This window comes from Ictalurus furcatus, chromosome 4, assembly GCF_023375685.1.
Source record: "Ictalurus furcatus strain D&B chromosome 4, Billie_1.0, whole genome shotgun sequence".
Taxonomy (NCBI): Eukaryota; Metazoa; Chordata; class Actinopteri; order Siluriformes; family Ictaluridae; genus Ictalurus; species Ictalurus furcatus.
This window is the reverse complement of record NC_071258.1, coordinates 24,322,358-24,348,395: the sequence shown is the minus strand read 5'-3', so window position 1 is coordinate 24,348,395 and position 26,038 is coordinate 24,322,358. Positions and strand designations below refer to the sequence as shown.

General features: G+C 38.1%; 1 protein-coding gene across 4 annotated transcripts in view; it reads right to left on the bottom strand.

Moving 5' to 3' along the window:
• LOC128606891 (WD repeat-containing protein 49-like) overlaps positions 1-26,038 on the bottom strand; it is a 58,491-nt gene that overhangs the window by 13,223 nt on the left and 19,230 nt on the right. For all 4 annotated transcript variants that reach the window (XM_053623419.1, XM_053623418.1, XM_053623421.1 and 1 more), the window contains 9 exons: positions 24,431-24,598; positions 20,969-21,117; positions 18,016-18,249; positions 17,736-17,900; positions 15,520-15,635; positions 9,723-9,844; positions 6,595-6,696; positions 5,341-5,463; positions 5,005-5,192 (listed from right to left, as the gene is read on the bottom strand). In XM_053623419.1, coding sequence (XP_053479394.1) covers positions 5,005-5,192; positions 5,341-5,463; positions 6,595-6,696; positions 9,723-9,844; positions 15,520-15,635; positions 17,736-17,900; positions 18,016-18,249; positions 20,969-21,117; positions 24,431-24,598 — 1,367 coding nt within the window. The remainder of the gene's footprint in view (positions 1-5,004; positions 5,193-5,340; positions 5,464-6,594; positions 6,697-9,722; positions 9,845-15,519; positions 15,636-17,735; positions 17,901-18,015; positions 18,250-20,968; positions 21,118-24,430; positions 24,599-26,038) is intronic.

Below are 26,038 nucleotides of genomic sequence, written 5' to 3'. Positions count from 1 at the left end.
CAGTGCCCAGATCTAAATCTTATTATTCTATTATCACATTATGATTTATATTGGTTAAAAAAAAAATTATATCACAAAAACCCACAATTTTAACAGTAGTGTGTAGGATTTTTTATATCCACTGGTAACAACCATTTTACAGGCATTTCTGTACTGAATACTGCATGGAAATAATGATGATGTAAATAAATGGATCATTTAAAATGTGCTGTTATTAAAATGTTGAAACTTCTTGTAAGGAGACATTTATTTAACATTTATGGAAGGAGTCTCCAGAGTCAGTACTTTGTAACAGTCAGTAAGTTTTCTGCCACAGGAATATCTTCAGGACTTGGTGCTTCCCGGTTTCTCAGTAACACAACAAACTGTTGTGTTATGGCATTAACACATTTTCCTCATTAACTTCAAGAGAGGGGAAAAAAGAGAGTCTAGTAAAGGGAACAACTGTTTATAGCTGCTTGAATGTAAGTAATAATAAGAACTAACCTGTCTTGTGCACATTCCTTGACATTAAATGTAATTATAAATGGTTAAAAGTATTATGTGTCTTCTTTAATGAATAAAAAAAATTAGTAAAAGTAGTCCTAGCTAGAGGACTCAGACCTTCCTGACTGAATCAGAGATTATACAGAGGCAGAACCAGAATGAATGAAACAGAATTACCTTTGATTCAGCCTACATCAACAGAAAGATTTACATTAGAATAAGAATAAGAGGAATTACATTAAAACACCTTAGTTCTTTTTCCTGCTTAGAAATGTTCTCAGTGGAGGTTTTAGTACACTGGCAGTTAATAAGAATCAGTTTGTGTCACAGCCACAGAGACAACATGTCAGCCTGTAAAGCAATTATATCTGACGAGCAGGCCCAAATGTGAGGCTGCAAATTATCACGAGCTATTGAAGCAGTAAAATGAAAGCGAACACGTGATTTATCGTCATTGAGGAGAGCTGTTATACTTCACAGAAAGTTATGAGGAGTTGACAAACACCCTGCTCTCCCTTCATCAATCATGCTGGTTCTGCTGACAGGCTCCATTTGTGGCTCAAGGACAGAAAATTGTGTCCTTCAGACATGATGACTAGAGGAGGGAGTGTTGCTCCTGCACAAAACATCACTGATGAATGTGCTATCAGTATATATGTGTATAAATTTGCTATTAGAGATGTCTGAAGGAAAGCTGAATCCGTGATTGCTCTCTAATGAGGTCAATGTAGGACTTGTGGGTGCAATTTGTAGATACACAGTCTAAATAATTTCTTTCCTTTCAAGTGGACTGGGTTAATTTTGGGTCAGGCTTGCATAAGCGTTACTCTTACAATTCACAAGGCTGGCATCTCCTATGCCTTACACGTTGACACTGAAACCGTAAATATTTCACTAAATAAATGTGAAAATGTTCTTATTTAATTTTTAATCTTGTCTAGGCTATTGTCCTGCAAAGATCACACTGGGCAAGGAGCCAGTGCTGATAAAAATGGTCAATCTGTCTGAAGATATCTAAAACCTTGCTAGTTTAGTGTGATTTCCTCAGACAGTAAATGTTTGACCTTGATCAAGTTATTGGATTGTTACTTGCTGCACTGCAAGAGATATAAGCCTAATCAGTTCAGTTTATAATCAGATACCAGCTATCAAAATGTCCATTTTGATCCTGCACCTGAGACAGACTGGAATATTTAAATGCAAATTTCTCCTTTTCCAAGGCTGGCACACATATGCTTTCATTTCAGCCAAATCCTGGTGCAGTCTCCTCTTTGGTGTGGTTTGTTTAGGCAGGTGTGAACACAGCAATCACACTCAGGTGCCGACCAAATAATTGGCCCAGGGCCACCTGAGCGAGAATGGATTTGGTCAGTGTTGCCAATTTAATGACTTTGTCACTATTTTTGGTGAACTTTAGAGACTTTTTGAGTAGACATTAGCGACTGTCCTGCAATCAATATGGCCTTCCAGTTCACATCACAGCTTCTGGTTATACAAGTTGACAGAGCAGGTTCAGTCCAATCACTGATCAGCATTGTTTGTCCTATCCACACACTTCTTTGTTCTTCATTTTAAACTCTACTCTTGGCTATATTTGCAGTAATAAAAAGTATAAGTAATAAAATATTTTATCTATCCCTAACCTTAACCCTAACTATTTTCCTTAGTGTCTATTTCTACTCTAACTACTCACATCCACTGCTTCTTTTTGTCTGTGATCTTAATAGAAATTATAGTATTTTGTGAATACGTAAATACGTAGTTTGTGGTGCTGTCTTCTTTCTATAAAAATTATAATCTATTATTTTCTATTCGGATAAAACTCTATTCTGTTTTTCTATACTGATCACCCACAACATTAAAACCACTGACAGGTGAAGTGAATAACATTGACTAGCTTGTTACACTGGTATCTGTCAAGGGGCGGAATATATCAGGCAGCAAGTGAACAGTCAGATCTCAAAGTTGATGTGTTGGCAGAAGTAAAAATGGGTAAGCGTAAGGATCTGAGCGACTTTGACAGGCCAAATTGTGATGGCTAGACATCTGGGTTAGAGCATCTCCAAAAAGGCGGGTCTTGTGGGGTGTCCCTGGTATGCAGTGGTTAGTACCACTTTTGGTAGGTACTAACCACTGCATACCAGGGACACCCCACAAGACTTTTTGAGCTTGTATTAGATCCTCTAAATACAGTAGGGAACACTGATTTTGGTCTGCTTACCAGTGAACAATAATGCAGATTAACTGTAGTGAGAACATAATTTGACCCTGTGATGTTGTGTATTAGTAGCAAATGAACTAAACCAGACATTCATATAATTATTTAATCAGTTACTTAGCACTGACTCCATGTTCTCCATGACCAGTTGCAGTGAGCATATGATTTCCAAAGATTTTTACTGCTGAATTTCCAATACATTTTCAGTCCCACTCCTTCTAACAATGTTTTTTGGTTGCCTTTTGTATATTATATATATATATATATATATATATATATATATATATATATATATATATTACACTGTATTGCCTGGGACATTTGAGGTATAGCTTATAATTGATTGCTATATTGCTTTCCTCTAAAGACTAGCTTGACATTTTAGTTCATGGACATGTTGAAAGTTTGTGAATCCTTTTGAATTTTCTATATATGACCTATAACATCGTCAGATCTTTACACAAGTAGACAAATAGATCCCAATTAAACAAGTGAGACAAAAATATTATACTTGGTCATTTATTTATTGAGGAAAATTATCCAACATTACATATCTGTGAGTGGCAAAATATGTGAACCTTTGCTTTCAGTATCTGGTGTGACCCCCTTGTGTAGAAATAAATGCAATTAAACATGACCAGTAACTGTTTATCAGTCCTGCACATCAGCTTGGAGGAATTTTAGCCCATTCCTCAGTACAGAACAGCTTCAACTCTGGGATGGTGGTGGATTTCCTCAATGAACTGCTTGCTTCAGGTCTTTCCACAACATTTCTATTGAATTAAGGTCAGGACATTGACTTGACTATTCTAAAACATTAACTTTATTATTCTTTAACCATTCTTCAGTAGAATGACTTGTGTGCTTAGGGTCCTTGTCTTGCTGCATGACCTACTTTTTCTTGAGATTCAGTTCACAGACAGATGTCCTGACATTTTCCTTTAGAATTTACTGGTGTAATTCAGTATTCATTGTTCCATCAATGATGGTAAGTTGTCCTGGCCCAGATGCAGCAAAGCAGGCTCAAACCATGATACTACTACCACCACCATATTTCACAGGTTGGATAAGGTTGTTATGCTGGAATGCACTGTTTCCCTTTCTCCAAACATAACCCTTCTAATTTAAACCAAAAAGTTTTCTTTTGGTCTCATCTATCCAAAATACATTTTTCCAATTTGGAGAGCAGTGGCTTTCATCTTGCAATTCTACTATGCACAACGTTGTTTTTCAGTGTTCTTCTGATGGTGGACTAATGAATATTAACATTGGCCAATGTGAGAGAGGCCTTTAGTTTTGTTCCTTTGTGACCTCACAGACTATTACATGTTTTGCTCTTGGAGTGATCTTTGTTGGTTGACCACTGGGTAGTGTAACAGTAGTCTTAAATGTCCTCCATTTGTACACAATCTGTCTGACTGTGGATTGGTGGAGTCCAAACTCTTTAGAGATGGTTTTGTAACCTTTTCCTGCCTGATGAGCATCAACAACATTTTCTGAAGTCCTCAGAAATCTTATTTGTTCATGCCATGGTATACTTTCACAAATATGTGTTGTGAAGATCAGACTCTGATAGATCCCTGTTCTTTAAATAAAACGGGGTGCTTACTCACACCTGATTGTCATCCCATTGATTGAAAACACCTGACTCTAATTTCACCTTCAAATTAAACTGCTAAACCTAGAGGTTCCCATACTTTTGCTGCTCACAGATATGTAATATTGGATCATTTTCCTCAGTAAATAAATGACCAAGTAAAATAACTGTCTCATTTGTTTAATTGGGATCTCTTCGTCTACATTGAGGACTTGTATGAAAATATGATGTTGTTTTAGGTCATATTTATGCCAATGTATAGAAAATTCTAAAGGGTTCACAAACTGTCAAGCACCCCTGTGGGCCATAGGGTTGACATTCTGTATTGCCACTCAGATAAAACTCATCACTACAGGCATGGTGGAGCAGGTCAGAGGTCACCCCAGCTCTGATTTACTTTCAACATTTTGAAGGTTAGCTAGAGATGAGGGTGTTATAGCAAAATGTTAAGTTCCATAGTCTTTCATAATTCACATCTTACACTGCTCTTATTTCATCAGTTATTTAACACTCATACAAGTTCTTCAAGAATAAATTATTTAAAAATGGGACAAATCATTTTAGTACCCTTAATTGTTGTGGTTTATTATCGACCAACACTTAATATCCTTACTGCTTTGAGTCTGTAAGAATAAGCTCTTTTAATTGGGTTAGTGACCTCAGGTAGTGTTTGATATCTCGTAGAACAAATTAGTTTTGGTACCTGGATGTCCCACACCTTCAGCCCTCCACTCATATCCGCTGTGACCAGGAAACAACTGCTGCCATCTACAGTCATTATAATGGAGTTTGAGCCTTCATGAGCCACAAATTTGCCAACTAATCGAGCATTCACTGTATTCCAGAAACAAACAATGCCTGAAGCTCCACATGACACTAGATCAGCTCCACCTCAAAGAAAAGTCACACAGACATGTTTAATTTATTTGTTTGTTTAATTGTGTATTTATGTTGTATTTTGTAAGACATTAATGCTGTGTATTTAGGAGAGATTATTGTAATATGTGCTTTGTGAAAGATTTCCCTCTCTTTCCATTACCTGTTGCAGCAACTCTTTTTTGTCCTTCCAGAAAGGCCAGTCTGGTCACATAATTCTCTGAGTCTTTTTCACTAGAATTTGCTGTTGGTCGTTTAGTACTGGGAGTACTAGGTAAAGTGCTATCTGCAGTGAAGAACAATGACAGTTTACTCTTACAGCCATTTTAATAAGCATTATTCATCTTCACTACTTCTGTAGTGTCCAAGAGTTAAAACAACACAAGAACACAATTTTATTTGTACACAATTGTTACATTAGCCGATACCCACCTCCCCTGAATTCTGAATAGCCATTTCAAATTAAAAAAAATATTTTGACAAAAGACATCTATCCATTGTTTGTACAAAATTGTGCCTGTATACCATATACTACTGCAAATCGGAACAAAAAAATTTATAACTGCTACAAGCCTTTTCTTTCTCCAAAGCACGTTGCAGGTAATTTTGAGCATTTCGTCCCTGTATTTTATACGAGTATTCTTTTTAATAATGATGTATTTAACATGAATGCATGTTGTTGGATGCCACTGTTCATACTGCTTCACATGGAGGCTTAACACACTCCGATGAAAGCGCTATGTTCCCTCCTTCACATACATGAGCTCACAAACACCCACAATTGACTATTGCCGCATTGATTGACAGGGGAGAAGGAGCATTTTGCCATTTTGGTCTCCTGGATGGCTGTGGCATCATCAGGATTTGAACTCACAATCATTGGACAATAGGGCGATTGCTTTTCTGTTACACCACTCAAGAGACTGCAAATGAAATTTTATGATTGACGGGTTCATTCATGTCCTACGTTGCAGATTGATGCCAAACATGTCTTGACTGGTGGAAAATAATTGATGTAAAAAGTATCCATTAAATTTTTTTTTTACCAAACTATTCATCAGGCAAAAAGGAGAATTCCCTAAGAGGTGTGTTATAAAACATCAATTTATTCATCTTTATTCTCCATTTTATTTTGGTGAGGGTCGTGTTGGATCCGGGGCCTATGCCAGGAATACTATGCTCAAGGAGGGAATACACTAGTCCATCGCAGGGCACATCATTCAGATGATCAATTAATAATAGTCAATCCACCTACTGCCATTGGGAGAATATGCAAAACAAAACTCTGCACAAACAGTAAACCAAGCTCAGGACTGCAATGGAGACTCTGGGCTGGTTACCTGCTACACCTTACATTGTTATAATATAATATAATTGTTTCTATTTATGTTTATGGTTTTTAAAAAAAAAGACACACCTGAGCTGAACTTGCAGTCTTGCTGTTGTGTGTTTTTGTACAGTTTGCGTATGGCATTTTCAGTGCTGTTGTTCCAGACTATAATCTCACCATCACTACCACCTATACAAAACACAATAAAAATAAATCCCAAAATCAATATATATTGTCAAAGCACAATAAAGCTAGAAAGAGAAGTGTTAAAAACAAATGTTAAAATAGCATGGCTGTTCTGGATGTTCATTATTTATCCACCCAGCAGCCATATTTATTCAAAACTGCCTAACAATTTCCACTGTCATTTCTCTTCACTCTGATGCAGCCTTTATATTCAAATCACTGAAATTTAACAAATGCTTTCAGTAGCAACACATCCAAAAATCTGGGTGGTGGAGCTATTTTACTTCACTGGTTAACAGGCTTGGGGAGTAACGGAATACATGAACTGGTAACTGTAATCTGTTACGGTTTTGTCAAAAAGCAAAGTAATCAGATTAGAGGTACATTTTGTAAAAATAAATAAATAAATAAATAAATAAAGGGAATACTACAAGGATTTTTTTTTTCATTCAAAACCAAAGAAATTAAACTTTTGACAGAACACAATACAGACAGTTGCTTGATTATAGTTCTGGTTCTCTCTTACCAGTCATGGCTTACATGGGCAACCTACTGGTGCATGCGCAAATAAATTTTGTGCACAGTTAATTTGGTAGAAATTAACACAAATTGGTCTCTGAAATACTTTTGTTAGGGTAACCATATGTCCTCTTTTTTAGAGACTACATTTCCCATCCTGCACTGCGGCCTGCAAACATGGACCGCAATTCCCAGAACACTTTCACCTTCATTCTAATCACGTACACCTGCATCCAATCTACAGCCCAATCACAGCCACAGTATTTAAGGACTTTCCATTCACTCACTCTTTGTGAAGTAATTGCTCAGTTTCCTTTGTGTTTTGTCATTACCAAGCCTTCCCTCTCTTCCCCTCCACTCATGAGGTTGTCTCCCCTGCCGAGCTCCAACCAGAGGTCAACATGGCGACCTCATCTCCAGAGCTCCAGCCAGAGGTCAACTTGGAGACCTCATCTACAGAGCTCCAGCCTGAGACCCACGAGGTGGTCTCCCCTGCCAAGCTCCAGCCAGAGCTCAACGTGGCAACCTCATCTACAGAGCTCCAGCCGGAAGTCAACGTTTCAACCTCATCTCCAGAGATCCAGCCAGAGGTCAATGTAGCGACCTCATCTCCAGAGCGCTAGCCTGAGACCCACAAGGTGGTCTCCCCTGCAGAGCTCCAGCCGTAGGTCAACGTGGCGACCTCAACTACAGAGCTCCAGCCTGAAACCCACGAGGTGGTCTCCCCTGCAGAGCTCCAGCCAGAAGTCAACATGGCGACCTCCTGTACAGAGCTCCAGCCTGAGACCCACGAGGTGGTCTCCTCTGCTGAGCTTCAGCCGTAGGTAAATGTGGCGACCTCAACTCCAGGCTCCAGCCTGGGGCCAACGAGGCGGCCTCCCAAGCCATGCATAAGATCTTTCCCCACCCTCCCTCCTCTACTATGGATCTCGCTAAACCTGCTGATTTGATGGAGGATGCCGCTCAGCCTTCCCATTCAACTGAGGACGCCGCTCAGCCTCCCTGTTCAGCTGATGCTGTCGCTCAGCCTCCCCGTTCGGCCGAGAGTTCCACTTTACCTCCCTGCTCTGCCTCGGACATCACCATGCCAGGCTCCTCTTCGGACATCGCTCTGCCACCCTGCCCTGTTGAGGACATCATTCTGCCTCCATGCTCCACTGAAGACATCGCCCCTTTTCTCTTCTGCACGACGTATGTGTCTCCCCCCTCATGTGTCACAGAGAGCAGCGTGCTTCCCTCTGACTTTGCAGAGAGCATCGCTCCCCCCTCAGGCTCCACCTTGAGCTTCCTTCCCCCCGCTGGCTGCATGGTAGCCGTAGCTCCATGCCCAAGAAGACTAGAGATTACATTTCCCATCCTGTACTGTGGCCTACAATCATGGCAACTGACCTGAGAATGCTGAGCAGGATCAGTGAGCATGGTCATTAAAAATGATCGCAAAGTACAGTGAATTCTACCTTGGCTCCTTAACAAAATGTAGACCCTGGCAAGCAAGGGGAAAGGAGGCACACGTGGCTCAGTGCTGACAGAACTGAAATGCTCTTATGCATGCCTGTTTCTCTGCAGAACCACTTCATTGCTCCATGCTCACGGAATCCCTTTGTGTCCTCGCATGTTACCTTTTCCTAATTTGTAATGAACATACTCACTGATAATGCTGTCACCCTCACAGTCTCTATAAAAGATACTGTTTAAGCGCCATGTGTGCGTTTCTTTTAATGAGGCTACTGGCATTGTAGAAAGATACTGTAGTAGCTTCTCTTGATTATTTTCACAAGGGCACAGTTTGTGGTCTGCTTTCCTTTGATTTATATCATTAATCATGAAATATGTCCAGATCACTGTCAGTTTGTGTTGTCTGTTCATTAAAGCAGCAATGTACAGTAGATATGTCACATAGTCTCACCTGGTATACGAGTATATCAGACTGATATCTGAGATCAGTATCTGTATTGATGCATCCCTAAACTCCCATTACAAACTGTCCCATTCTGAAGGATGCTAACCTTTGAAAATCCTACTTTTAGGCATCATTATCAGAATTCAGTTCACTAGACCACTGAAAGTTTCAACCAACATGGCACAGTAACTGTCACTCTGTATGATGGGTATATTAACAACTGTAAGTACAAAACTGTAGTTACCAGAAAGAAATCTACAAAAACCCTGCTTTTTAGCATAGAGTAGACTTGGTATGCTGAGAACTAAAAATAATATCTGCCCCTATTAAATATAGTTGGGGATACATCCTCAGGAAAGCTGGTAGTGAATAAAAATGTACACTAAAAAAGCACACTGAAAGACTGTTCTGTGAGGACTGTGAAGGGAGTACCGAACACCTGCAAGGTTACTTTTCAGGTTAAAATTCTGCCCAATGACACATGGACCTTGGAAGCAGCTTGAAACCACTAAAGCAGCTGTCTCGAGAACTGAACGCAGCAAGCATCTGCTAAATTAATAAATATAAATATGAGAAGCATAGAATTAGAGGGCAATTGAAGGAGAAGTACCAGTGACTAAGGTCTGAGGTGGGTGAAATGCTGCACACAAAATGTGCTTGCGATGCTGAACGCCGCCTTTCCACTCTGAAGGCTGTACAGAGAACGAGTTCATCCTGAACACAGAGATCACCCTGCACAGAAAGACAGACAGAGATTAGAATGAAGAGAGGGAAAGAAAGATGAAGCTCCAGTGATGAGAAATAAATGAGATATGACTGGAGAAAATTAGAAGTTCATCTCTGAATGTCAGAGCTAGTTTGTGTTTGGAAGATGGAAGAAAACAGGACTGCCACAAATGTGCGTGTGCACACACACACACACACACACACACACACACACACACACACACACACACACACACACACACAGAGGCAGTCTGATGTCTGACCACTTTTTGGGTGCTTTGCAGAGGACGAATGAAAATAAAACATGATACCAAGAGACTAGAAATGAGCCTTATAACAATATAAAATACTTCTATACATTTTAAAAAGAATACTAAAATGCATTAAGTACAACGAGTATGGAATACTAAAGTTTAATACTTCATATACTATACCTTGTACTACCTCTATACTCTTGTACTACCTTGCTTCAGATTAAATTAGTACAAAAGTATCATTAGAAGTAAACTGATAAGAGTACTTTGAACATACTAATAATACACTAGCCATATACATGTACTGATTGTACTTTTCTTGAAAACAAGGACACATTCATACCTACTTTGTTTGGGGTGGAACTTTTTTTTTATTTGGTTCATTTTGGTTCATATTTGGTTCATTTTGTAATCACTCCACCCATATATGTGTGTGCAACAAATAACTGAACCCTGGGCTGCTAAAAAAAAAAATCATCAGGCATCTCATACAAGTGTTAGCACAGAGAATGATGCAGTCTCAGTGAAATTCAGTGTTTATGTTATCAAAATTTAAAAAGCACCTAGGATATTCCTGCAGAACAACCTGCATTTCATTCTACACTCACAGGAACAGAGATGCCAGAAAAAGGTTCTTTAGGGTTATTCTGTAGAAGTAATTTTGTTTCCTTAAACAACCTTTTAGTCCATTAATCTTTAGACATTATTTGTGGTTGTACCTATAAATGGAATAATCATTTCCCACCATAAAGATTTCACAAAGATTAAGTTCCACATAATTAAACTCACGACAGTTTTAGGACCTGACCAGCTTCTCCCCACCAGCAGAGGTCACTGTCTCCAGAGTTCTTCTGACAGTTCTTCCGCTCCAGGCCCGTTGCATTATGGGATAGCACAGTATCCACAGTGTCCAGTGGTTTCATACCGCCGAATCTCAGCAGAAGCAGTAGGTCATCCGTGTATTTAACGCCTACTGTTTATGAATACTGAGAATTCGGACATACTCCTCCTTTGGCGTACTGCTTTTCGCCTACTATGTAGTAGGGTAGTAGGGATATTCAGACACAGCCATGGTTTTTAATTCATCTTAGCAAAGTCTTTCCAACAAGGATGCAAGAAGGCATTTTATATTTGTGGTGCTGGAAATTTAAGCAGTATACATTTGGTGTGCATTATGACATCACACCTGAAGAACAGTCAAATAATTTTTGACTATGTGACTCCACCCCGAGATGGTCTATTTTTGTACAGTCGCGCAGCCTGGAGTGTGTTATTCCACTTATACCACAGCAATTTTCCAGTGATTACAATGTTTAATTTATTAATGAGCAACACATCATGCATTTTCACATTTTAATGTTTTGGAACATCCAAGAGACAAGTTAGTTCCTAGTATTATTTATGTTATATACTGGATAAACAGTCGTTCCCTTACCAGCATCTCCTTCACCTCTTCTCTCTCTCTTCCCGTATACATATATTATATTATACGTACACACACACACACACACACACACACACACACATATATATATATATATATATATATATGGGTGGAGTGATTACAAAATGAACCAAATAAAAAAAAGTTCCATCCCAAACAAAGTAGGTATGAATGTGTCCTTGTTTTCAAGAAAAGTACAATCAGTATATGTATATGGCTAGTGTATTATTAGTATGTTCAAAGTACTCTTATCAGTTTACTTCTAATGATACTTTTGTACTAATTTAATCTGAAGCAAGGTAGTACAAGAGTATAGAGGTAGTACAAGGTATAGTATATGAAGTATTAAATTTAGTATTCCATACTCGTTGTACTTAATGCATTTTAGTATTCTTTTTAAAATGTATAGAAGTATTTTATATTGTTATAAGGCTCATTTCTAGTCTCTTGGTATCATGTTTTATTTTCATTCGTCCTCTGCAAAGCACCCGAAAAGTGGTCAGACATCAGACTGCCTCTCTCTCTGTGTGTGTGTGTGTGTGTGTGTGCACACGCACATTTGTGGCAATCCTGTTTTCTTCCATCTTCCAAACACAAACTAGCTCTGACATTCAGAGATGAACTTCTAATTTTATATATATATATATATATATATATACATACACACACACACACACACACACACACACATAGTATCTCACAAAAGTGAGTACACCCCTCACATTTTTGTAAATATTTGATTATAACTTTTCATGTGACAAGCTTTTTTTTTTTTACTACTAAAGCAAAATAAACTCACTTTAAATATAAAATTGGAAAGTTAATACATTATACAGTATCTCACAAAACTGAGTACACCCCTCACATTTTTGTAAATATTTGATTATAACTTTTCATGTGACAACACTGAAGAAATGATACTTTGCTACAATGTAAAGTAGTGAGTGTACAGCTTGTGTAACAGTGTAAATTTGCTGTCCCCTCAAAATAACTCAACACACAGCCATTAATGTCTAAACCGCTGGCAACAAAAGTGAGTACACCCCTAAGTGAAAATGTCCAGATTGGGCCCAAAGTGTCAATATTTTGTGTGGCCACCATTATTTTCCATCACTGCCTTAACCCTCTTGGGCATGGAGTTCACCAGAGCTTCACAGGTTGCCACTGGAGTCCTCTTCCACTCCTCCATGATGACATCACGGAGCCGGTGGATGTTAGAGACCTTGTGCTCCTCCACCTTCCGTTTGAGGATGCCCCACAGATGCTCAATAGGGTTTAGGTCTGGAGATATGCTTGGCCAGTCCATCACCTTCACCCTCAGCTTCTTTAGAAAGGCAGTGGTCGTCTTGGAGGTGTGTTTGGGGTTGTTATCATGCTGGAATACTGCATACTGATCGTGCACTGCTTCAGTATGTCACAGTACATGTTGGCATTCATGGTTCCCTCAATGAACTGTAGCTCCACAGTGCCAGCAGCACTCAATGCAGCCCCAGGCCATGACACTCCCACCACCATGCTTGACTGTAGGAAAGACACACTTGTCTTTGTACTCCTCACCTGGTTGCCGCCACACACGCTTGACACCATCTGAACCAAATAGGTTTATCTTGGTCTCATCAGACCACAGGACATGGTTCCAGTAATCCATGTCCTTAGTCTGCTTGTCTTCAGCAAACTGTTTGCGGGCTTTCTTGTGCATCATCTTTAGAAGAGGCTTCCTTCTGGGATGACAGCCATGCAGACCAATTTGATGCAGTGCAGCGTATGGTCTGAGCACTGACAGGCTGACCCCCCATCCCTTCAACCTCTGCAGCAATGCTGGCAACACTCATATATCTATGTCCCAAAGACAACCTCTGGATATGACGCTGAGCATGCGCACTCAACTTCTTTGGTTGACCATGGCGAGGCCTGTTCTGAGTGGAACCTGTCCTGTTAAACCGCTGTATGGTCTTGGCCACCACGCTGCAGCTCAGTGTCAGGGTCTTGGCAATCTTCTTATAGCCTAGGCCATCTTTATGTAGAGCAACAATTCTTTTTTTCAGATCCTCAAAGAGTTCTTTGCCATGACGTGCCATGTTGAACATCCAGTGACAAGTATGAGGGAGTGTGAGAGCGATGACACCAAATTTAACACACCTGCTCCCCATTCACAGCTGAGACCTTGTAACACTAACAAGTCACATGACACCGGGGAGGGAAAATGGCTAATTGGGCCCAATTTGGACATTTTCACTTAGGAGTGCACTCACATTTGTTGCCAGCGGTTTAGACATTAATGGCTAATGAAAAGATATAATCAAATATTTACAAAAATGTGAGGGGTGTACTCACTTTTGTGAGATACTGTACATACATATATACATACATACATACACACACAAACACAGGGCCGTGTTTGTATATATAATATACACAGAGAAACCACCCCTCCCCCCCAACAATATATAGTATTGATTATTAGTCTAAGATTATGTGGAGCATCTGCAAAAAAGTCCCGACTTCTGACTAATCAGAATTAAGAGTTTAATTGTGTTGTGGTATAAAGTGATTTGCACAACAGTTAGTTTCTGGTCCACTAATTTGATTGGAGAAATGGTATTCCAAGAGTGCTGATACAGTATTTCATATAACAGCACTGGTGCATTTCCCTGTTTGCATCACTCTGCTATTAATTGAAAGCATTACTACACTCACTACAGGCTGTTGTCAGGTTAGTGGCATGGGACCACATCAACCATCAGTCACTGCATACCACATGTTCATGTCATGCACCAAGTCACATGATTACGAACAACTGAACCATGTTTATGCACAATGAATACTAGCATTTAAATCACGTTTGTATAGCACTCTTTGTCTATTCTCACTCTTTGTATATTACCTTCTTGTTTTGATGATTAGTGCCACTCTATGTTTGACCATTTCCTGCTTATCGACTTTTAGGTTCAAGATTACGAGATTATATTAGAGATTAGGCTAGAGAGATTGAGAGTCTTAATAATGTCTTCTACAAAGTAGACAAAAAAGCAACAAAAACGGTTAGACCCATCAATCAAAAAGTTCTTTCAGAAAGCAGTTAAAGATCCATCAATCAAAAAGTTCTTAATGAAAACAACTTTATGACAATAAATTGGAAAATGTTAATCAAAGCACATAATGGCAAATTCCCGAGCAATCAAAGAACCTCCACAAATAATATGCAAATAATGTAGTGCATTTGAAAACTTTTTCAAATTGAAACCAAATGATCCAAATGCAAAATATTTTTTCTTTTTAATGCACTCTGGTATAGAATTTTTATGAAAACAACCTAATTTACATATTGACAATTTTATTTTTTATTTTTTTTTACAAGAGTATAGCTAATTCCGACCCCCTCCCCCCAATCACAAAACAGCTATAAATCTGGAAGGGTAAGCATGCTTTCTTTTTAAACTTAATGAGTCCAGTCTTCCTCTCTATCCTCACCAGGATTCAACTTCTGAGCCTCCAATACATCAGCCAATACAACATTTTATGAGTCAAGTCCTATGTCCATATAGCACATATAAAGACAAGTGTGAGCTGAACTGCCTACATTACCCCCTCTGGAACAAAAATCACTGGACAAACTAACATAATCATAAAATAAATTGTAATTTTTAATACATGGTTGCAAATCCACTTTAGTTTTTCATGCTTAGTAGTTTCCAACTCTTTTACATTTCCATTTATTTGTTTAGCCGACGCTTTTTCCAACGTGACTTACAAATGAGGAAATACAAGCTTTTGAAATCACCTCTTCTCACTGTAAATTTTTCACTTTTTCTGTAAATTCATTTAATTTTACTTGACAGTGTAGATATTAGCATACTTCATACATGTAGTAAAAAGCGGTATAGTCAGACACAAACTCTGTCCTCAGTCACCTAGACACACACACATGCACAAACACACACTCATTGTCTTATTCATTCTCTCTATATGTTTCTATCTCTCACCTGTCCCAGCCAAACACCAACACTGTCCTCTTCAGCACCAGTATCTGCGAGATTTCCACTGCCAGGTCTCGGCATGCGTTCAGTCTGTGGTGACAGTGGCCATTGAAGTCCCACACCTTCACATGCACAAATACAGGACCATAACAGCATATTAGCTTGATGTACAAATAAAGCTAGATGTCAGTGTTGTCCATTCAGTGAGGTCACCAACAACAACCACAGTGTCCAAAGAAAATACAAGTGCAAACATATACGTGTAAACAGATCATGAAATTGTGAATTTCTCAAAAAAATTATATTAATAATTTCCATATTACACTTTTTATATGTTTATATGTTATAAGAATAAAACAGTACACCCTTGTTCAATTCCATTATATATAGACATAAATATATTATATTATTTTATAATTATATATATTATAATATATTATATTATATATAGACATCATCTGGTTCTCATCAGCTCCTAAAACTTAGTAAAACTTACATCAGGTAACAAACACCGCATAACTGATTCCACTGTATCATTACCCATCCATCCACGCATCCATTCTCTGTACCACATATCCAACACAGGGTCATGTGAAGCCTATCCCAGGGAACACGGGCACAAGGGCTGCCAACCTATTGCAGGGCACAACTGGACACACACTCACACACTAAGGACAATTTAGAAATGCCAATCAGTCTACAATGGATGTTTTTGAACTGTCTGAGGAAACCCCCGAAGCATGTCGAACCCCTAACCCCTGACAATGTAAGTGCATCCTTGCTGCCTCCACATCAATTTAATAAGATAATAAGCAGCCACTTGCTGCTAATAAAATGCAATTGTTAGTTGATCATCAGCACGTGTGGTCTCCTCTATAAATGCTATAAAATCTTTTGGTGATGCGGAGCCTTCAGGTTTGTATCAACACCATGCCATGGAGACAAGACGTCAGCAGCGATCTCAGAGAAGCAGCTGTTGCTATATATCAGTCTGGGCAGGGTTATAAGGCCATATCCAAACAATTTCAAATCCATTATTCTACAGTGAGAAGGATTATTAAGAAATAGAGAAAACAAGATTGTTGCCAATGTTCCCAGAAGTGGACAACCAGAAAATTCATCCCAAAGTCAAATCAGAAAGAGTTACATCTAGGGAACTGCAGACCTTAGTGAGGATATTAAATGTTTGTTTGTGACTCTACTGTCAGAAAAAGCCTTTTAATGTAAGGATATCTAGGAGAAAGCCTTTTCTTTCTAGAAAGAACATGCTAGCACAGCTTAGGTTCGCAATGTTAAATATAAAGAAACTCAACAGTTGTGGAACAAATGCCCTTTGGACTGATGAGACGAAAGTGGAGGTGTTTGGTTATAATGAATGGTACTATATTTGTCGAAAAACAAAAAACACCTTATGCCCACTGTCAAGCATGGTGGTGGAGGATTGATGATTGGGACATGTTTTGTTGCCACAGGTTCAGGACCCCTTAAATTTATTGAGTCGATCATGAACTCATTATACCAGCCCATTCTAGAGGTAAATGTAAGGTCATCTGTCCAGCAGCTAAAGTTTGGCACAAACTGCATCATGCAACAGGACAATGATCCCTAGCACACCAGCAAAAGTACTGAATGTCTGAAAAATAAAAAAGGTTTTTGAACAGCAAACGTCAAAATCCAGACCTCAACCACATCTATATGTTGTGGTGGAGCCTTAACAAATGCTTTCAAACATCAACGAACTGAAACAATGCTGTAAGGAAGAGTAGAGCAAAATTCTTCCAAGATGATGTGAGAGACTCACAAACTCATAAAAACTCATACAGAAAATGCTTACTTCAAATTGTTGCTGCTAAAGGTGCTTCTACAAGCTACTGAATGATTGTGCTTATTTTCACACATGGCTTATACATGGCTGATATTTTGGTAAAGTTTTAGGACCTAATGAGGACCAGTTGATGTTTTTTTGTTTTTTTTATGTCTGGATATACAGTATAAAGCCATAGAATTAAAACAGGCTTTGCTTTTTTCAACAGTGTATATTTGATGATCCCAGATTAAAATATATAAACATTATATAAGATTATAACAAATATTTACATACAGTATGTATGTTGTCATTTAGTCACAAGATTTAGATTTATGACAAAACTTCCCTTATGATAAACAAGTGATTTCTTCTATGTCCCCATAATTTCTTTAATAATCTGCTTGTGACCTCAGACCTTTATTGCTCCATCCGTGCCGGCAGTGAAGAGTCTTGTTTGAGTTGCGTCCAGCGCCATGGTGGTGATCTCAGAGTCACCATGGCAACAGGGAAAGTGCTTGACCTTCTGTCCAGTGTCTATGAGCCAAATCTTTACACTGGAGTTTGCGTCACTGCTGATAACCTTAGAGGAGCACAATATCAAAATGTAAGAGATTTGTAGTGTGTGTGTGTGTGTGTGTGTGTAGGACAGAGGGTCTCTTAAGGAATGTAGTTTTACAGGGTCAGAGCACCCCCACCTGTCTAAAAAGAGAGTTGTAGAGGACGCAGGTGACGGTGCTCTCGTGACTCATCACTCTCTTCCTATCCTCTTTCTGTCCCTCAAGGAAGAACAGGGTGCTGTTAAAGGAGAGGAAGAGGTGTGATCGTTCCTCGTGGAAGAACAGGAGCATTGTACACTCCTGAGCTTTAGGGAAGAGTCCTGCCACATGCTGGACACACAGATGAGTGGACACATCCCACACCCTTAAGACCTGAGAGCGAGAGAGAGAGAGAGAGAGAGAGAGAGATCTGTATTATTTTGAAATATCCTGCTAAGCCTAATAACTGGCTTGTACAAATTAGCTTGTATTTGCCATATTTTTGCTGATTTTACCATAGTCAAACCTGTCAAAATATACTATAATGAGGGTGATTCTTCAACTATGGTCTGGAAAATTTTTGAAAATCTAACATTTTGTTATGAAATTTCTCCATTCTGTGTAAAAGCATGTCCTGATAATGGCTGTGATCATTTTTGTTAAATAATATATATATTTTTAGCATTTCATTCTAACATTAAGAGGAAATCATCATTTCCATCAAACCAAGAAACATGTGTTTTTAGGAAAATTACTGAAATATCTTCTGTTACAAATGTATCTTATTAAATCTCACATACTTACCTGCCAAAATATATAAATTCATTTATTTTTCAAGAATTTGAAGGTAATGCTTTTACAAAGTTTACATAAAAAAGAGTCACTGGAACTTTTCAGTAATTTTTGTACTTTTCACAAATTATTTGTTTTCCATTTATATACATATATTTTAACCATAACTGCACGTTTCAAAACTATACAATATTATTCATGTGGCTGTATTATTTTTATGTTTTACTTAAAAATGTGTGTTGTGATGGCGATGACGTAGTGTGGTGGAAATGCCTGGATGTTGTGGAAATGACAATTGTGACAAACAGCATTAGTGAACAATTACTGATTTATTGATAATTAATGACACCGAGTAACATATATTCTGAAATGGAAAAATCTTTTTTAAAAAGCATATATATTTCTGTTAAATCCAGTGTCAGAAAATAGCTTCCACTGCTCTCTATGTGCTCAATCAGGTCAAAACATTTAGCCTAACAGCCCAACTTAAATATGCCAACAGCACTTCAATTTTGACTTTTGGTGATTCTACCATCTCAATTTTTTTTGTAAATCGATCACATCTTTTTTTTTTTTGTATTTTTCTATTTTTCTTAGGGCATCTTCAAGCTTTGCTTTAGTCTAATAAAGATCCTTGTACACCTTTGCTCTTGCCTTCACAACCTTTTCTCTCCCTTTTCTTCTCTGTTTACTGTCTGGTATACTCATTTGAGGTGTTTCAAGGATATCTTCTGCCCTCATATTTTCTGGTGATTGTAGTGGTGCTGTTCGCACCACAAAACTTTCTACTATTGACATCATTTTCAACTTCCTACATCTGTTTTGTTGAGAATTTCGCCATTGTTGTCTAGTTTTTCTTTGCTCTCTTTTTGACATTTCTGACACAGATTTAACAACACTTCGTTGTTGTTGGTTTTTTTTCCCCCCAGATATCTTTCTCGATCTTTTCTGAGGAACTCCAGATGTTTAAGTGGCTATGATTTTATCCGTTCTCTGTATGATTTTTATCTCTCTGCTGTGGTCTTGGGTGCCATCTTAAAGGAAAGAGAGATTATGTCAAATTTAGCTGTCTATTCTGCTCCTGTTGACTCAACAATATTATACATTTTTTGTACTTCACTACAATATGATATATTTTTAAATCAGTAGGCCTGCTATAACACAACTAAATGGCTTTTTAGTACTGGCAATGTCATTTCCACCACAACACGTCTTCTCCACCACAATGAACACAGTGGTGGAAATGACTGTTGTGGAAATTATATTTTGTCATATTTCATTTGAAATCTCATGATATGTTAGCCTGCTAATGTCTGTTTTAGAGTTAGCATTAAATATACACAAAATACACAATATGAAATGAAATTTGTCCTGTTCTTGTTACTTTCATATGAAATATGAGATGTTTGGAAATGACACCCAATAAAGATACTCTCGATTTAACAAATTTTTACATTGATTTTTCCTCTTTTTATTAAGCCCTGTGGAGGTGACTCTTTTCTCCAGCCATGTGTTCCCCTGCTGAGTAGCTATTTATATGGTTACCAACTATAAAGACCCTCAAACAATAATCCAGAATTCTATTTTGTACAGTGTGGTGAAAATGATTGTGAACCAAGGGACAGGGATTCTTTTTAGAAAATATACAAGAAAATGTGAATAAATATTACAATACTTAATATATTTAATGAAAATAGGCATTGATGTCTAATTTGTATTTGAATGAAACATTATTCCAATAATAAATTCAAAATGATGCAGGGTTGAAGGTCCAGAGTCAGGCTTAGGGACAAAGGCAATATAGTAAAAACCATACATAAAGGGCCTCTTATTATATAATAAAATTAATGACTGAGCTATTATTTATTTTTTATAAGTTCATCTTGGTATGAAGTAAATGTGACAAAAATAAAAATGTAGAAATCTTTTTTGTTTTTCTTATTTCCTCCAGGACACAAAATGTACCATATTTGAAGAATCACCTATGAACCATGTTTTTGTTCCTTACTGTCAATGGCCAAGGTAGCTAGACTGTCACAAGAGTTACAGTATATCTGTGTCACTGTCCAAGTAAAATACTAAAATTTATATTTCCAAAGTGAATATAGCAAATTTAACCACTCAAACAGTGAAAGTTTTATGCATTGGACAAATTACAATTTCCATTCGAAGATAGTATAACATATGTATTCGGTTAAAAGACTGATAGATGATTCATACTGATGTAAAAGCTTTGCAATACTGTAAGTCAATATGTCCAGGAAAATAGTTGTATTTGTGTCAGATGAGTGGATACAAATAATCAACTCTTCTTCCTCACCTTGTCTTTAGAGAAGCTAATCAGATGTTTTTTTCCTAGAATGAATTGAACTGCCACTACGCTGGTAACATGACCTTTAAGGATGCCTACAGGTTTAGAGACCAAGTAAGGGTTCCAGAGACACACGTGGTTATTCAGACCTGCGGTAGCTATGGGAGAGGAACAAAATATTTCTCAAACAAGATGCCATCCTTCACTAATGTACAAGTCCAAGTCTGTGTCAAAATCAGATTATAAATTAGTTAAGATTTTATGAGATAGACAATAATCTGATGCCCTGTCAGCCCCCTCTATGCCATATACTGTAGAAGTGGAAAGAGACCATCGTTGATCTAATAATATTTTACTGGTTGACCAAAAACATTCACAGAAGTGACATTTGTATGCTAAGAATGTATAAGATGGAGCTGTGTTGTTAAATACCTAACACCTAGTCGAACACTGTACAGTTGGTTTTGTGACTGTAAGTCATTCCCTTCAAATGCTATTGAGCTTTAAATTATGGTATATTTTGTGTATGAGACAGTCCCTTAATTTACGCATGTCTGCGAATATCTGTTTAGTGCTCCAAATGTCTGTATTTGTTTTTGTATTTAAACTTGCAGGATCCCAAAAGCACACCTCTAATTTCAACCAGACACCTGGTGAACCTTTCTGGCAAAATAATTTTTAAAAAATAATAAAAAATTTTGATAGTGCACTAAGAAGCTGAATAATGCGCCTCATTTATCAGTCTATTAGTAAAGTTTGTAAATATTTGAGTAAGCCAAAACTGAACTAAAAGTTTCGGAAATACTGATTTTCTTCATACTTGTGTGTGTCACGTTAAGCACGTAATGGGGTTTAGGATGGATGCAAATGCAGATAAGAGCTTTATTAGAGAAGAGACAGGCAGACAAATCCCAAACATGAGACAATAGTGTGGTCAAAAACAGGCAATATGTCAGTCAATAAACAAGGCTAAACAGGAATCGAGAAACGAGGATGTTACGAAGCGTAGACGGAGACAAGCGCGGGCGAGCGGAGAGATGACGTGAGGAAGAATCCCGAACGAGAATCGAGTCGGGACCGAACAGGTAAGCTGTGTATCAGGGACGTAGGCAAAAGCGTAGTGAGAGATGAGCGTGAAGTCAAGCACCAGGGAAAACACTTCTAATGAGATCGGCTTGGTAAACAAACAGAGACGAGGCTGCTGAGCGGTTACTTCGCAAGCGGCTAATGCCAGGGAGGCCCTTATATAACCTCAGGTGTTTGCAGGTGTTCATGATTAGAACTCTGGCGAACTCGAGCGCGGGTATAACTGGGAAGTGTAGTCCTCCTCCGCCACGTCCCTGGGCGTCACTACACTCTGTGAGTTGCCGCACCGATTTCGCCGTGTCGTAACAGAGGACGAGAACAGGATCAAAACTATGAAACAAAACATGGCGAACAAAGGGTGGTACACGGAAAACTCACGCAATATTTTGCCACAAACAAAGAGACATGAGGTGTTTAAATACTAAACATAAATCAGGCGTGAAACAAAACAGCTGAGACTAATGACACATACGGGAAACAACCAATGACAACACAGGGCGGAGACAGGACAGAAATCATAACAAAACACACGTGTCAGAAGTAAACAAGGTCACTCAGTACGTTTACATGGACAACAGTAATCCAATATTAACCCGATTAAGACAATAGTCATGATTAAGAATCTAGCCTGTAAACAGCGATTATCGATGACCTTAATCTGACTAAAGTCATACTCGAAGTAAACACAAATCGAATTAAGACATGTGGAGTACTCCTGTTTTAGTCGCGTTATCGACATGCATTGCAGACATGTACACACCTTAATCACATTATTAACGTCGTGTGGGAGTTTTCACCGCATTGTGTGACAGGACACGATCACACACGGCAGTGCTCAACCGTTTTACGGCAAACAAGAAGCATGGCTGTGTCCAAAACCACGTACTTACCTACTATATAGTAGGATAAATACACATATCTCTATATACTATATAATAGGTGAAATATATGTATATCAGCTACTATATAGTAGGTAAGTACATGGTTCGTACGCTGCCCATGGCTTCAAGCAGTCGTCTATTTGCACGTACAGCATGACAAATAATTAACTACACTTGAAGCTTTCCTAAAATAAAAAACGAAACACTGAAAACTGTATACAGTACCATAATGAAGACCAACTGTATGTCGATACATGAAATTCTGGAGGGAACATCAGAGAGCGTGGCATGGGGACGTAATGACGTGTGTTGTTAATTGATCTATCTTCTATAACATGAAAGAGTATTCTAAAAGCAACTCATGTAAACACCTTAATCACAGTATTCTCTTATTCGGAATAAGGTCAATAACTATATTACTTCAGTCCATGTAAATGTACTGAGTGACAAACCCAAAAGCGCATGCTCACACTTTGAGCTCGCGCTTTGGGTTTCAGAGCGTGCCGCATGTTCCAGCGCTAGCGCGAGGGGAAATCGTGACAGTGTGCATATGTTGATTACTCATAAAATGCAAAGTGCATTCATGACACAGCTTATTTGTACTTAGTGACGCCCTCAAAACTCCATAAAAGTTGCTCAGACACCTGGGAGCACAAAGGAATGATCAGGGTAAAATGTGAAAGACAGTGGAAGTTATTCTGAGTCAAAATTACTGATGAGGGTAATGACTGAAAGACAGAAGTGGAGGTTACAGTATTTTGACTTTTATGCCAATAAAAATATTAAATAAAAGATCATATTTATTATATTAAGTGAGCGCTAAATCTTCATTTGCACATACAGATCAGCCTGTCCTCCATTTATTCAACAGCATTAATTTTGTCATAATTGAATGCTTAGTTTTATTTTTGCTTAATTGATGGGTTTGTGTTAGCTTGCTTTCATTATTTTTCATATTTTTTAATGCTAATAAAATAAAACAAAATTTTCTGAATGGTATTCTTAATCCCTGACCTAGTGAACTAGCATGAGGATGTTTTTTTGATATACTGCAACTCACTCCTGCAAGTCATTCTGGAAATTGGATTTATACTCAACAGTATATTCCATATATAAAAGCGAAGTCAAGCAGGTTGAGGTTTACATTAGTTAGTGTTCTTATGCATAAATTTACACACACTCAGGAGCACAAGTAGGATACGAACATTTTTGTTTACAGACATTACAGTATTTTCATGAGTATTTCTTGTGTAAACACTCATATTTATTTATAAATAAATCAATTTCATTCATCTTGATAAATGAGGCCCAATGTATTCTTATCCTGTTACATCTCTATTAACCTGTGTTAAGTATGTTTCAGCTTGACTAAGCTGAAACATACACTGGCAGTAAACTTACACTGGCAGTAAACATGAACAATGTTGTTTTGCTAGAATATTCAGAACAGAAGTGAACAAAAATTAGTTAATACTTTTATAAATGACTATTAATGACAAACTACCAATGAGGTTGAGTCCTGGATGATAATCCAGATCCATAATTCCCTTCTTTGTGTGAAAAGCTGTGATTCGGAGAGGATGGGCCGCTGTTTCCCTCCATGCCAGCACCATGCTGTTCTGAGCAGAACCACTGCAGGAGACAAAGGCTTCCAGAGTGCCGAGGAAACGTACTAAAGGACCGAAACACAATGATTAATTTAAACACACTCAAAACAGATCTTACACATGGAAGAATATGACAGGGATATCCAAGGCATTACACAGAATCCATAAGAAGGTAATGACATGCTAATTAAGAGTGTAGAATGCTACAGAGAAAGAGCAAGGCAGGAGACACAGACATTCAGAGGGTTGAGGAAATGCAATGAAGAAACAAATTACAATAAACACGTTGTAAAAACTGAAACAGAAACAAATACAGAAATGAAGATCTGAGTGCACAAGCACCAAAGCAAAGCACAGCTACAAAAAGACTGAAGGTTTCATAGGGCCATGAAATCACACTGAGGCACCAAAACACACCAACAGTTTAAAAAAAAAATGCAGAAACAAAGCATTACAGATTAAAAACACACAAGGTAAAAATGCATCATGATACTCCATGAAATATACACAGTGTTGTGTTGGTATATCATTCTTTATTGCTCTTTGTCACTTTGCCATCAGCACAGTAGTTATAGAGCATGCAAAAATGCTAGCATGTACCATAAACCATAATCATACTACTCTCTCCCATGCCCTCAGTGGTGACCAGACCCCAGACTAAACTGACCTACTTCACAGTACTTTTAAACTATACCACATCAACAATGACCTCATTGTTGAACTCTGACCATGCCAGAGACAGTGCTTGATGACAGCTTTCTGGCTTGCTTTGTAAATTCCTTTTGCTGATTCTAAGTAAACCATTTAAATTAAGATAATAAATGTGACTGCCAACAAATGCCTTTAGCTGCTGTCTGGCCAGCCAACCAAGTATGCTTTTGGTGTTATCATAAAGCTAATAATGAATCATTGCTGACAAGCAATGGCTTAGCTGTACTGGTGCCTTTCACCTCAGACACCACTGAGACAGTTTCGATCCAGAACTTTACTACCTTTGGAAACTAAATTCCCAACTGTTGCCAACTCTTTTCAGGGAAAAGTAGCTAATGCATGCTCAAGTCGCTAGAAGTCACCAGATGGTGTTATCATCAATCATCATGTTCATCTGAATATCAAAACTTGTTATATGAGGAAAGAAGACGTTTCTTAAGACAACTATTCACATATTTAGAAAATACAATTTCTACTAAGAACACAGACAAAAAGAAGCTGTAGAAGTGTGTAGTAGGGAAATAGAGACAAAGAAAACTGCCATAGTTCACTTTTATGAATTGTAAATATGGCCAAGAAGACAGTTTAAAATGAAGAACAAAGAAGTGTGGAGGTGGGACAAACAATTGCTTGTGTGATTGGTTGTTGGGAACAATGGGGATCAGTAATTGGTCATTGTGAACAATGGTCATTAGTGATTTGTCATTGGGAATGTAGGTACATGAAAGCACAGGTCAGTCTAAACACACTGGTGGTGAGTCAACTGAACCTGCTCTCTCAGCTCATATAACCAG